Here is a 14,480-nt window from a genome sequence, read left to right as displayed (position 1 = left end):
TGGACCCACTAGCTGCGTAAGCTAGCTCTCCAATCAGCTAAACAGACTCGATAACTCCACGTGACGTTTTGGTGAATTTACGGAGGAATTTACGTAATTGAAACAATACAAAAAGAATGCCGTTGTAAGTTAATAATACTAACACAGACACTTGTAAATCTGTTAGCATATTAGCTAATGACGCTAGCTTGATTACATTACGATGGCACATACAAAGACGCATGAAAACACTCCTACAGACATCACACATGAGACGGTTTAGTAAGTACTAATTGTTTAAAACGTTGCTTGTAGTGATGAGTGAAGCAGAAACGCTATGGACGGTTCTACTTCCGGTTTAAGGCATTCAAAACACGAACACCTGCATTGAGCGAGCTCGTCCAAAAGATGGCGCCATGGCACAAACAATAACATAATTTCAGCGTGCCTGCTTGGGTTTAATGAAAACTATTGAACACAAAATATTCCGGCCGTTAGCGAGAGAAAATCCATAAATTAATAAGACGCAGGCTTGAAAGTGGAGGCAAAAAGTAGCGACTTATAGTCCGGGATAGATAGTACTTAATTCAGGATCTGGATTGGACCTGGCAGGATTTTTTTTCATGTAAATGTGGATGAAGTGTTGTGTTATGTTCAAGTGTTGTGTTATGTTCAAGTGTTGTGTTATGGGTGTGTGTGTGATACTTGTGTTATTTTTAAGTGTTGTGTTATATTTAAGCGTTGTGTGAGAGTTGTGTTGTATTGAAGTGTTGTGTTATATTGAAGTGTTGTGTGAGAGTTGTGTTATATTTCTCACCATGTGCGTGGAGGCGCTGTACTCTCTCTTGTCGTCCAGGTGACAGCGTCCGTCGTGGGGTCGCACGAGGCCGCCCAGCCGCCCGTCCAAAGCCAGATGGGGCACGTCGTCGGTGGCGAACACCAGCAGGTGGTAGGCCTCCTTCCTCCAGCCGATCTCATCCTTTTCACCAGAACAACCAAGTGAACCAACAAAATCAGAAAGATTGACTACGATACAAAATGCACTTTTTTTTAATACATTAAAACATCTACTTCGCTTTTCAGAAAAGAGGCATTGTCTTGAAGGGAAAACCTCCTTTCTACAGGCTTTGCTACACATCTTAAATAGAGTCTAACAGCAGACTATTGTGTAGTTATTTTACCAGAACAGTCACTTGGTGCAGCCTTGCTGGTTTAAAATAGGGCAGCTTGCTTAATGACAAGGCAGAAGGAAGTACATAAAAAGTGACATTGGCAGGGAAAACAACAGTGAGGAATAGGGGGGGGGGGTGATGATGAACAGGGGACCTGTCTCTGCTGCAACAGAATGCACTTCCTGTCTCCAAGCTTCCGCCTCCCCCACATGACGCTTTTAATCAACAAGCAATTAGGCCTGATACGTGTCACGAGGGCAACCCTGGAACACTTCCATCACAGCCATCACCATGGCGACACAGCCAGCGCTTGCACAGAATCGAACCAGCGATCAAATGTGAGTCGAGATTGCCCGAATTAAGAGTTCTTAAATGTTTGATGATACTTCTCGCTTGACCCTTCAACAGATTATTATTAACATAGAAATATGGCTGGGCGTAAAGGCTGAAAACCGTATCACAATATCAGTGGTTGTATCGCCCGATATCGATAATTGATATGTTTTATGAGTTATTTAAAATAAGAACGAGGAGGAAAATATATTAAATGTGAACATTTTTATTTCAAATTTAACCTTCCTCTGATTATAATCCCCTCAGCTAGGAAGTCAGATAAGAACCCACAAATGACCAGTTTTGTTGTTTTTATTCTATTAGGGTGAAATTGAAGGAAGAAATTCCAAAATTACAAGGAAAAAAGTGTCAAGGATACAAAAACAAAGTCCTAATATCATGAGAAAAATGTTAAAATTACAAAATTAAAAGGTTTTAGTAGTTCAGAAGAAAGAGTTAAACAAAATAACTCAATATTTCAAGAAAAATGTGCTTTAGAAAAGACATGACATGAGAATGAGGTCACAATATTATAGGATTTAAACCTATTTTTTTTTTAGAGAATAGTTACCTAGTGACAAGAAAAAAAGATTCAAAAGATGTAACATTACAAGAACAAGGCGTAAATGTTTTAGGAATAATATACACATATTTCTTTACAAGAAAAAAAAAGTTAAAAAAAAGTATTATTAATAGGAGAATGACAACATATTATAAAAACAAAGTGCTGTATTTGTGGAGAGAAACGGTGAGAACATAGTGGGAGAATTGATGGAGTAAAGTTGCATTTGTTTCTGACAAAAAGTCCAAATTAACTACAAAAAAGGTTATTAAAAAAACAAGAATAAAGTCATAAAGTTTAGAGGATAAAGTCGAAAAACATTTCTCCCAAAAACTTCACATTGGGCGATATGGCTGAAAACCGTATCCTGATATATTGTCAACAATTATTTATATTTTTCATGACCTATGGGCCAGAAGAAAAATATATCAAATGTAAAAATGTTTGTTTCAAATGCAACCTTCCTGATTATAATACCTCAGCTATCAAGGCAGAAAGGAAATGTCAACACAAGCATGGAAAACACTCAAAAAATGTCAACAAAATAGTAAAATCACATTGAACACTTAAAATGAAGGTGCAAAAATAAGGAATATGTACAAAAATTCTTCATAAAGTTTAACAAAATAGTGCAAAGTATGAAAATGTAAACATAGAGAAACCTGAGAAGAACTATTTTCTGCAGGTTTAGTTGCTTTCTTGGCCCCACCTGTCTAAAACAGTTTTGACACCAAGCTGCAAACAGAGGTGGCAACCTGATGTAGTTTGGTTATGGATGGGCGATATGGCTGAAAACTGTATCAGGATATAAGTGTATTATATCGGTTGATATCGATACTTAGATATGTTTTATCACCTATGAAAAATAAGGACAAGGACAAATATATAAAATATATTATAGAATGCAGCTGAGATAGGCTCCAGCACCCCCCGCAACCCCAAAAGGGACAAGCGGTAGAAAATGGATGGATGGATATTATAACCCCTTCGGCTATCAACGCAGAAAGTAGAGGAAATGCCAGCAAAATTATGGAAACAATGTACCGTATTTTCCGCACTATTAGCCGCACCTAAAAACCACAAATTTACTCAAAAGCTGACAGTGCGGCTTTTAACCCGGTGCGCTTTATATATGGATAAATATTAAGATTCATTTTCATAAAGTTTCGGTCTCGCAACTTCGGTAAACAGCCGCCATCTTTTTTCCCGGTAGAACAGGAAGCGCTTCTTCTGCTACGCAAGCAACCGCCAAGGTAAGCACCCGCCCCCATAGAACAGGAAGCGCTTCTTCTTCTACTGTAAGCAACCACCCGCCCGCGTAGAAGAAGAAAAAGCGCACGGATATCACCGTACGTTTCATTTCCTTTGTGTGTTTACATCTGTAAAGACCACAAAATGGCTCCTACTAAACGACAGGGATCCGGTTCATGAAAAGACGCAATCTCTCCATCCGCACACGGATTACTATTTCACAGCAACTGATATTCCTGTGAACCGCACTGTGGAACGGGAGCACGTACGGTGAATATTCGCACCACAGGGAATGAGAAGTCATCCTTCACTGTGGTTCTAGCTTGCCATGCTAATGGCCAGAAACTTCCACCCATGGTGATATTCAAAAGGAAGACCTTGCCAAAAGAGACCTTTCCAGCCGGCGTCATCATAAAAGCTAACTCGAAGGGATGGATGAAGAAAAGATGAGCGAGTGGTTAAGGTAAGTTTAAGTTTACGCGAAGAGGCCGGGTGGCTTTTTTCACGCAGCTCTGTCCATGTTGATATACGTATGTTTGTGATTGCACATTTGCGTACATTTTGGGAGTGAACAGAGTTGTTAGAACGCTGGTTTTTAATATATTATTAAAGTTTGACTGACCTATCTGACTGTTTTTTTGACATTCCTTTAGCGCAGTTAGATGCGGCTTACAACACCGGGCGGCTTATAGGTGGACAAAGTTTTGAAATATGCCGTTCATTGAAGGCGCGGCTTTTAACCCAGGGCGCCTTATGGTGCGGAAAATACGGTAAACAAACCAGGTGACTTTTGCTCTTTTATCCACAATTCCTTCATTTTGACTTTTAGCTTCTTGTGATGCAGAGAATCAATTGCCAGACAACAAGATGGCGCAACCAACCTTGATAGGTGATACTGTTACCTGATTGGCTGTTAGCGTGTCACGCCCACTGATCACTTCCTGTGTTGCTCAGTTTAGAGCGAGTACCTTTTGTTCATGCAACCAATCTTGCTTCGCAACTTCCACTTTCTTTCGATGAAGAAAAGTATTGAATATTTTGTCGAACTGATTTTTTTATGTATTTGTTGCGATATATATTGATATCATTTTATCGAGTGCAGAACCAACTTTTCTTACCAATTGGTACCTGTTTTGTGTATTTGGGATCAAACCTTTATGACATTCATAAAACATCCCGCCTTCTTCCAAACGACTTATTTTGCCTTAGTTATATCAGCGGATAGCTCCATAAGGGTTTACCCCAAGAGCTTTATGCGAGTCTGCAATTTCAATCCAGCTGTAATCCAGGGGTGTTCTAATATTAGCATGCTATCTTTTTTTGTGCTAATTTTGCAGGTATACACCTCAGGTCAATATTGTGTTCCTTGACAAATGATATCTGTTAGCATGCTAACGTTAGCATATTCTTTTTCAGCTAATTTTGTAGGTATACACCTCTGTTATATTTTGCTACTTAGGGTATCCAATGCCAACGTTAGCAGGCTAGCATTTTAAACAAATTTTTCAGGTACACCTCAGAGTAATACATTGTGGTACTTGACGCATGTTACAGTTAGCATTTTAGCAAGTTAACATTAGCATGCTAGATTTCTTTAACTAATTTTACAGGTATATACCTCAGTGTCATCTATTTTGGTATTTCAGTGTGCATGCTATTGTTAGCATGATACTGCTAGCATGCTAGCTTTTTTTTAGCTCATTTCGCTCATATTTTTTGTTACTTGATGCTATCTGGCCAGCGGGCTAATTTAGCATTTTTATTCGGCTTTGGCTCTTCAGCATTCACACAAAATGTCTACTGAAATTGCATTTTGTAGTTATTTGAAAAAAATATACACATTATACTGGTTTCGAAGGTGAAAACTACCAAAATGGCCCACATATACTTTGATTTGTCAGTCTGAGGCCCTCAGAGGAAAAAGGTTGTTGTAGTTCTCTATGCTTTTGTTGAGGGGCCGACTGGCTCGTACATGCACATGCATGCTAAAATCCTGCGCTGTTGTCTTTTTTAATCAAAAGTTGCATATAGTTCTAACTTAAAACTTTTATCTGTCAGTAGACTCGCTATGGAAGCAATAAAAGTTACAAGAAAGATGGCGGGGAGAAGACGCAGTCGAGCCACGTATATAAGACCGCCCACAAAAAGGGGCTTCCTGAAGAGAGGGTCAGAAAGCGGCTAGAAGATGGTCTGTAAAACATAATCTATGCAACATTTTGACCAAAGAACCACCATTACATGTTATGTAGACCACAAGGAAGTCTTTTAAATGTAGAAAAAAAATCATAACATGACCGCTTTAATGCGCCTTATGAATGAAAATAGACCTGTATAGACCCGTTCGACAGTGCGCCTTATTATCCGAAAATAGTGTGTAAAGTAGTAACATTCATAATAACGTAATATTTATGTATTTTGGTCATTTTAAGCATAAGGCGGCACATTATTTCATAGACGCATCACAACGTTCACTATTTCCTTCAACAACGAACAAGTACTAATAATCGTGGCAGACTTCATGACAGCCAATAAAGACTACTTTATGACAAATGATGATCCAGAAACATATATTTTTGAGCCTGAATATACGGAGGATGATCGACAAGTTGTAGAAGATGAGTGATAAACAGATCCAGCAAGTAACAGTGTTGCTAAGTGCGAAACAAGAAATACAAACTACGACATAATAAAACAATCACGTACTGTATAATGTCCGCTCTCACTGGGATGCCGACCAATGGGATGTTTATATCTTCTCGTTTAGATGAAGAATTTGTCATAATCATGAAGGGAAAAAAAAAAAGCATAATATGATCGCTTTAAGTTGACGCTTCTCACTTAAAAACAATGACTATTATTTTATCATTTAAAAAAACCACCACGGACAGAGGACAGGACAGAAATAAGATCAATAGGACGCTAGTCACCTTACAAACTGCCGCCTGCAGGATGGCGTCAAAGCCGCCTTCGGGGGCGTCCCGGTTGCGAGACACCATCTGCTTCTGCACTTCCTGGTTGAAGCGGTCTACCTGGTCCGTCAGCGACAAGATGTGGCGGAAGCCAAAGGTGGGCACGCAGTTGGGGAACAGCTTGTACCTGAAAAGGTGCAGACAACGATCAGTCGAGGGTGTCGCGCGTACACGTGACAATGAGCAGCGCGGCCTCTAAAATATTTGTTATGTGCTGAACATCTTCTGCAGGCGGACGCGCTCTAACCTACATGCCAAGTGATGCGCACTGGCAGGATGGCGAATTAGTGCAGTCACATTCACCTCGAGGCAAACATGCAGGCCTCCATCTATTCTTTTGGTTTGGCTGCGTGAAGCGCAGCGTGGGAGGGAAAGAAAGCAGGCTTTATCAAATATGAAGAGCCAACAATGCATAATTCATCACCATGAATATGTGGGGTCACTTTTGAAATCGTTTTATCTGTTCTGTGTTTGCATCAATGTAAATTTTGAAGTATTATTTTAGAAACACTGCGATGTTGCTGAAGTTAGATAAAAACCCACAAATGACCAGTTTTGTTGTTTTAATTCTATAACTAGGGTGAAATTGAAGGAAAAAATTGCAAAATTACAAGGAAAAAAGTGTGAATGATACAAAAATAAAGTCCTAATATCATGAGAAAAATGTTTCAATTACAAAATTAAAGGTTTTAGTTGTTCAGAAGAAATAGTTTTTAAAAAACAACTCAATATTTCAATTAAAATGTGCTCTAGAGAAGTAATAACATGAGAATAATGTCATAATATTATAGGATTTAAAACAATTTTTTTTTTGAGAAAAGTTACCTGGTGACAAGAAAAAAGATTCAAGTTTTTTTTAAGACTGCGAGCATAAAGATGTAATATTACAAGAATAAGGCGTAAATGTTTTAGGATAAATATACACATACTTTTTTACAAGAAAAGAAATTGGAAAAAAATACTTAATAGGCGAATGACAACATACTAAAAAAAACAAAGTGCTGTGTTTGTGGAGAGAAACGGTGAGAACAAAGTGGGAGGATTGATGGAGTAAAGTTGCATTTGTTTCCGACAAAAAGTGAAAATTTACCAAAAAAAAAGGTTGCTAATAAAACAAGAATAAAGTCATAAAGTTCAGAGAATAAAGTCGAAAAATATTTCTCCCAAAAACTTCTGATTGGGCGATATGGCTGAAAACTGTCTCCCAATATAATGTCAATAATTATTTATATTTTTTATGACCTATGGACCAGAAGAAAATTAAGTCAAATGTAAAAATGTTTGTTTCAAATGTAGACTTCCTCTGATTATAATTCCTCAGCTATCAAGGCAGAAAGGAAATGTCAACACAAGCATGCAAAACACTCAAACAATGTCAACAAAATAGTTAAATCACATTAAACACTTAATAGGCTCTTAAAATAAAGGTGCAAAAACAAGGAATATGTAAGAAATGCTTCATAAAGTGTAAGAAAATAGTGCAAAGTGTGAAAATCTAAACATAGAAACATGAGAAGAACTATTGTCTGCGGGTTTAGTGGCAGGAAGTTACAGCTGTGCTCTAAAGGGTGAGCGTGCCTAAGGTGGTGCCTTGAATCATTTACAGACCATATTGGTCTGACTACGGTCCCTTTTTTTAAAAATACAAAAAAAGACTTTTCCTTTTTGATTTTGACTTTCTCTTCTCACTCCATGCAGATAATCAACCGCCAGACAACAAGATGGCGCAACCAACCTTGATAGTTGATACTGTTACCTGATTGGCTGTTAGCATGTCACGCCCACTGATCACTACCTGTGTTGCTCGGTTACCAGAGAGTGAGGGCCTTTGTTCATGCAACCAACCTTGCTTTGCAACTTCCGTCCCATTGAATGCATTTTTAATCGATATCGATTACGGGTCTATGGCGATATATATTATTATCGTTTTAATGCCTGGCCCAATCTCCAGATAATAAAGTTGACACGAAAAGCGTTTCTTACCCGTTGCACGGGTTCTCCTGGTACTTTGGCGCTGTGTAGGAGAAAGGCGAGAGGTTCTTGTCCACGAAGGTGCCGAAGCCCATCCTGAAGTTGCTGGTGAGTTTGCCCATCTCCTCGGCCAGCTTGGTGCCCAGGTTGCGGATGGTGTCCAGGTCGTCCTTCATGGAAAGGGAGAGGTCCATCAGGTAGTAGAGGTCCACCGGGTAGTCCTCCACCTGCCGCACCTGCAGGTCAAACCACGTCTGCTGTCCTGTACAAGTTGGACAGGATTGGGTTAGCGCGCGTGCCTTTTGCCAGCTAGAGGCGACCGGCACTCACCTGGTCGCAAGCTGAGAGAGAGGCTCTGCGGTCTGATCTGGACCACGTCGTACTGTTTGAAGCCGGAGCCTTTGGAGCTCAGAGGCATGTCCTGCCGGACTGTCATGCTGTTGGTCGGGTGCTCCACGAAGCGGCTCCCGCAGCCTCGCTTGTGCAGATTTTGGAAGAAGTCGCAGCGGGAGTTGAGGGTGCGCCCCCTCCCGAAGTCCTGCAGAAGAAAACAAGCTGCGTAACGATCAGTTCTAAAACAAACAGGAAGGAAAGTGCGTACCTCTTGTGCGCACCAGGCGCAACTGGGGTGGATGAGGAGGCATTCTTCACAGGAGGTAGCGCTGCCACTCATACACACATTTAGACCTGGGGGGAGATGACAGTAACTACAATTTGCAATGCCGGTAGGAATTGCCATACGTGCGCAAGCTGCCCATACGCGTGAGCAGAACTGAAATGCTTGAATGTCCGGGGTGAGTGGAGTGTGTGCATGGTGGAACGTTTTCAATCAGTTGAATGTAGGAAATGGAGAGGTTTGTATATTACCCCTTCATTTTCAATGGGGGGACATTCCTGGTAATTCCGGGTAATCAGGGAGTTTTGGGAAAGGGAAAAACATGTTTTCCGTTCAACACTTACAAAGAGTAGTGTGGGTGGATGGTTGAAAGGTCGGAATCGGGTAAAAAATGGCGCAAAATTTTGAGAATTTTGGGCATTGTGGAACTATGAATATGTCCATTCATTTGAATGGGAATTTCCTAGAAATTTTGGGAAAACTGGGATTTTTGGTTACCAGAGTTGTCCTACCAAGATGATATGAATGGGTTGGTGTTTGAATTTTAATCGGTATTTCAGAATTCTGGGAAACCGGGAATTTCTACGGAAAAAAATTATAACGTTTCTTGTCCCAACTAAGAGGAATGTTTTGAAGGTGGAATGGTCAAAAACGGTTGAAAAACATGGACTGTGAAAACTTTCCAGGAAGAGGTGAAAACAGGGCTTTGGAAAACCAGGAAAGCTGGGAATTCCTAGAATGTTTTGGGACTTGGTATAAAATGGTAGTTTGATTGTCCAGGGTGAGCGGAGTGTGTGGAGGTTGGAACGGTTCAAATCGGTTGAGAAATGTAGGAAATGGAGGTTTGTATATTACCCATTCATTTTCAATCCCGGAATATTCCTGGTAATTCCGGGTAATCAGGGAATTTTCGGATCCGGGAAACTGCTGGCTCGAATGTTAAGGGTGAGCAAAGTGTGTCGATGGTGGAATTGTTCTAATCGGATGATAAATGTGGGATATGCAGTCAATTGTATATTTCCCAATCACTGTCAATGGGGGAAAAAATTACTGGAAATTCCGGGAAAACTGGCAATTTTGGGAAAGGGAGAACATGTTTTGCATTCAATATATCCAAAGAGTAGTGTGGGTGATGGAAATATAGATAATATCAGAATTGTCCTAGATGATATGAATGGGTTGGTGTTGGAATGTTTGGAAACGGTTGAAAAATGTTAACGTAGTAACATTTTGAATTTTAATTGGTATTTCAGAATTCTTGCAATTACGGGAAAACCTGCAATTTCTACAAAAAATGATAACATTTGTTGTCCCAACTAAGAGGAATGGCCCGAACGGGGCAAGCGGTAGAAAATGGATGGATGGATGGTCAAAAACGGTTGAAAAACGTGCACTGTGAAAGCTTTTCGGGAAGAGGTGAAAATAGGGCTTTGGACAACAGGGAAATCTGGGAATTCCTGTATTTTTTTGGGACTTGGTATAAAATGGTAGTTTGATTATCCAGTGTGAGCGGAGCGTGTGGATGGATCAAATCAGTTGAGAAATGTGGGAATTGTCCAAGTTCTAAAATTGACCTTTTCATTTCCAATGGGCAAAATGACCCGGAAAACCGGGAATTCTGGGATAAAATTTTTTTTTAAATGTCTTTGGGGAGCTCACAATTCCCGGTCAAGCCAAACGTTGACATGAATGGTTCTGATCAGATGAAAACTGTGGGCTGTGTAAGGTTTTTGGGGCGAGTAAAAACAAATACATAACCTATGTGGGCATTCACACAATAATACCAATGCATTAGCGCTTCATAGTGTATAACCAATCATATCATTGGGATTATAATAAACAAGTGGAAATGAATTGAAAGGGCAATGATGCTGCTGGAACAACACTTCATTGTAAAAGTCAGTGTTTTAACTTTGATTGTTGTCTAACAGCCATTGTTTGATCCTCTGGACCAGCACTTGTCATGCCTGCTGCTCCATTCTACAACATTCTAGAGACTGAGGATTATAGCCGTTAGTGTTTTATGTTGTAGGGGAACTGCACTTTTTGGGGGAATGTTGTCTATAATTCACAATCCTAGCTAAGACACTAACACGTTTTTCTTATTTCTATGCATTCTAAATGGTAAACAAACATAAGGACTGTGAATTTTTGGGCACCACACGATTCTATTCCCTTCTTGGGGGTAACGATTCAATTCAGAATCGATTCTCGAGTCAAAATATTTACATTTTAAATAACATCGGATGCCAGTTCAATGATTAACTACATTCCTCCACAAAATAGAAAAACAGCTGTGATACATTTCTATACTACTTAAAAAATGGTTTTGTTTAATGAAATTCCACCCAAACATTTAATAAAGTATCATAAAGTATCCAACACTTCTCTTTTCTTTGTGGCAGAGTTTTTTTTAATCGATTAATAATCGTTACAAATAGGAATCGCGATTAATCTGAAAATCGACACCCTTTATGTAAAAGTTAGCTAACATTCGGGTTGTACGGTCTAGCGGTACTAATGAGTTAAAAACAATAATATACTGCCTCAATTTTTTTCTATGGACATCACGTCATGAAATTGCTGGTAATGCGAGCAAAGGCGCATGTTAGGCAACGCACACGTACGGAGTACTTACAAACAGACACAGTGTGAACATATAAGAGGCAGAATGGACGCCTTTTGGCTTAAAAACAAGCGATACATGAGAAGCTATGAACAATAAAGCGCCACTCTGCAGGAGGTGCTTCAAAACGTTCGCTAGCTAGCTGCTAATGTCCATCATGGCCTCCATGGAGACAAATAAAGTAAGTTTCTTACAAGTATCATCCCTGCAGGACAAGGAATATCTAAACATGCTTCACTTCACACAGTTGGAGGATACAATAGCTAACCGCTAACAGCAAGCTGATAGATTGATACTTTTATTAGTAGATTGCACAGTACAGTACAGTACATATTCCGTACAATTGACCACTAAATGGTAACACCCGAATAAGTTTTTCAACTTGTTTAAGTCGGGGTCCACGTTAATCAATTCATGATAAATCAACTCAGCTAGCTCTCCTCAATGCAAACAAATGCTATGAGTGGATCTACACAGATATTGATTGTAACAATACCAAGTACAAGAGCTGTATATAGTCGATACTACAATGATTACATTGGTATTGTTAATATCAAAAGTCATTATTTTATTGTTTATAAACCCAGGAAAGACATCCCTAGACACAGAAGAACTTTAAGCATGACCAATGTATGATCCTGTAACTACTCCACTGTTGCCATTTCCGATATAAAGTAGCTAACTTATATCTGTCAGTAGACTTGCTATGGAAGCGCTAACAACTACAACAAAGATGACTGGGAGAAGACGCTGTCGAAGTAGAGGCACGTAAGTAAGGCCGCCCACAGTCGGTCAGAAAGTAGCTTGAAGATGGTCTGTAAAACATCATCTACGCAATATTTTGACCAAAGAAACACCATTACATGTTATGTAAACCACAGGCAAGTGTTTTAAATGTAGAAAAAAAATCATAACACTAGTGCTTTAATGCGCCTTATGTATGAAAATAGACCTGCATAGACCTGTTTGACAGTGCGCCTTATGATCCGAAAATATGGTATGTAAAGCAGTAACAGTAACATTCATAATAACAATATTTATGTATTTTGGTCATTTTAAGCATAAAGCGGCACATTATTTCACAGACGCATCACAACGTTGACTATTTCCTTCAACAACAACACTACTAATCATGAAATCCAATAAAGACTACTTTGGGACAAATGATGATCCAGAAACAAATTTTTTGAGCCTGAATATACGGAGGATGATCTACAAGTTTTAGAAGATGAGTGATAAGCAGATCCAGCAAATAGCAGTGTTGCTAAGTGCTAAACAAGAAATACAAACTACAAACATAATAGAACAATCACGTACTGTACATTGTCTCCTCTCACTGGGATTCCGACTAATGGGATGTTTATATCTAACCCGTTTAACGTGTCGCCAACGAGTGTCATTTTGTGTCTTTCTCGCCATCTGCGGGTCGAAGTTGAATGTCAAAGTTGACCAAGTTCTCGGTTTATGTCCACAACCTTCTATTCAGGTGAGAGGCATGATTGGAATTAACTTTCACCAACTCAGAGGCGCTGCAGCAGCTCAGCATGTCAGCAATAGCAGCATAAGCGAGTTAGCTCACAGTGATCACGGTGCCGCTAAAAATAGTTGTCAGCGTTTGCGCTTATAATAACAACATTGTTAATACTTGGTTAATATTCAGGTCACGACATGTAAATGGAGTATGGTTGGCGGTTATTGGATGTTTTTAGAGGGCTTTATGGGCGCAATACTGTACTCCCTTTAGCTTCATTGTTAGCCACCTTGTACTCGCCATATTTTAAGAGTTAGAATGCATTAAGAGACAAACATTTGCGTTCTTGTCTTACAAAGGAATTGTGAATGATAGGCGAAATTCTCAAAAAAGTGCAGTTATGTACAAAGTACACGACTTTCCATTGCTCATGCAGAAAGGTACTTACTGTATGCATGTTTATGAACAACACAATGGCAGCCAATTCAAGAACTGGGATAACAACTGTGCATTTGGAATTACAACAGCCACTTTTGTATGGAATTAACTAAATAGTTACTCATGTGGTTGTAGTTTGCAATGTGTTTCTGTGTCATACGGAGAACCTTTTCCACTGCAAACTACATTTATTAAACTCATTGTGCCTTGTGGGGTACATTGTTGTCTACAACCACTCATTTTTAGCAAATACACTTTACAGCAAATAGGCTTACATTATTATTAGCATTATACCACAATATGTAAGTGTTCAAGAGGAGTGTTTGTAGTCCAAACAGATATTGGGTGCAGCAAGGTATTGTTCCTGCAGGTGTGTTGAGTGTTGTTACCTGTGCAGGTGTGTTGAGTGTTGTTACCTGTGCAGGTGTGTGGTGTTGTTACCTGTGGAGGTGTGCAGGAATGTTAGCATCCAGCAGCACACAGCGGCTCTCCACATGCGTGTAGCCGGGCTGCACATGGCGTCTCTCGGCTGTTGACAGTGCAATGCTCCTCGCAGATCTCTTTTGGCGGCTAAAAAGTCTCTCTCGTCTCTCACTCAACCATCGCGACTGGCTCCGGTCCAGCTGCTCCACGGTTGACGAGCCGTGCACGTCAGCGACAGGTTGCCATTGTTTAATCCGCTCGTCGGTGCTTCTGCTTCAGCCATGCCGGCAGAAGACGACCCGCTGCGTGGACTCGATGTTCGGCCTCAGCAGTCGTTGGTTGGTTTACACGCTGGGAAGACAAGAAGGAGACAAACGCAGGAAAATCCTCAACTCTTCCAAACTCGACAGTCCTCGCTATTTTGGATCGTCCTCTCAGTTCAGAGGCTCCGCCCCCACAAGCTGTTGCGCTCGGCCAGCGGCACAATGCTGACCCCTGGTGGTGGACTCCATCCAAGCGTAAACCCGAACCACAAGATGGGTTCGAAAAGCTTAATTGTCATGCCTAAAACGCGAGTAATAATGTTCAATAGCAATACAAACAATAATAATATTAATAATAATAAAGTTAAATCTTAAAAGGGATCAAAATGGCGTTGTCCATAAATGT

At 40.0% G+C, this 14,480-nt stretch overlaps 1 protein-coding gene across 1 annotated transcript in view; it reads right to left on the bottom strand.

Annotated features, from left to right (window-relative positions):
* itgb5 (integrin, beta 5) overlaps window positions 1–14,258 on the bottom strand; it is a 61,314-nt gene extending 47,056 nt beyond the window's left edge. The window contains exons 1-6 of the mRNA XM_061970937.2: window positions 13,830–14,258; window positions 8,839–8,924; window positions 8,568–8,775; window positions 8,250–8,499; window positions 6,225–6,393; window positions 797–958 (exon numbers count right to left, since the gene is read on the bottom strand). Coding sequence (XP_061826921.2) covers window positions 797–958; window positions 6,225–6,393; window positions 8,250–8,499; window positions 8,568–8,775; window positions 8,839–8,924; window positions 13,830–13,905 — 951 coding nt within the window. The 5' untranslated portion in view covers window positions 13,906–14,258. The remainder of the gene's footprint in view (window positions 1–796; window positions 959–6,224; window positions 6,394–8,249; window positions 8,500–8,567; window positions 8,776–8,838; window positions 8,925–13,829) is intronic.
* Window positions 14,259–14,480: the final 222 nt, after the last annotated feature.

The sequence above is a fragment of the Nerophis lumbriciformis genome, linkage group LG13 (assembly GCF_033978685.3).
Source record: "Nerophis lumbriciformis linkage group LG13, RoL_Nlum_v2.1, whole genome shotgun sequence".
Lineage (NCBI taxonomy): Eukaryota > Metazoa > Chordata > Actinopteri > Syngnathiformes > Syngnathidae > Nerophis > Nerophis lumbriciformis.
This window is presented reverse-complemented; position numbering and strand designations above follow the sequence as displayed.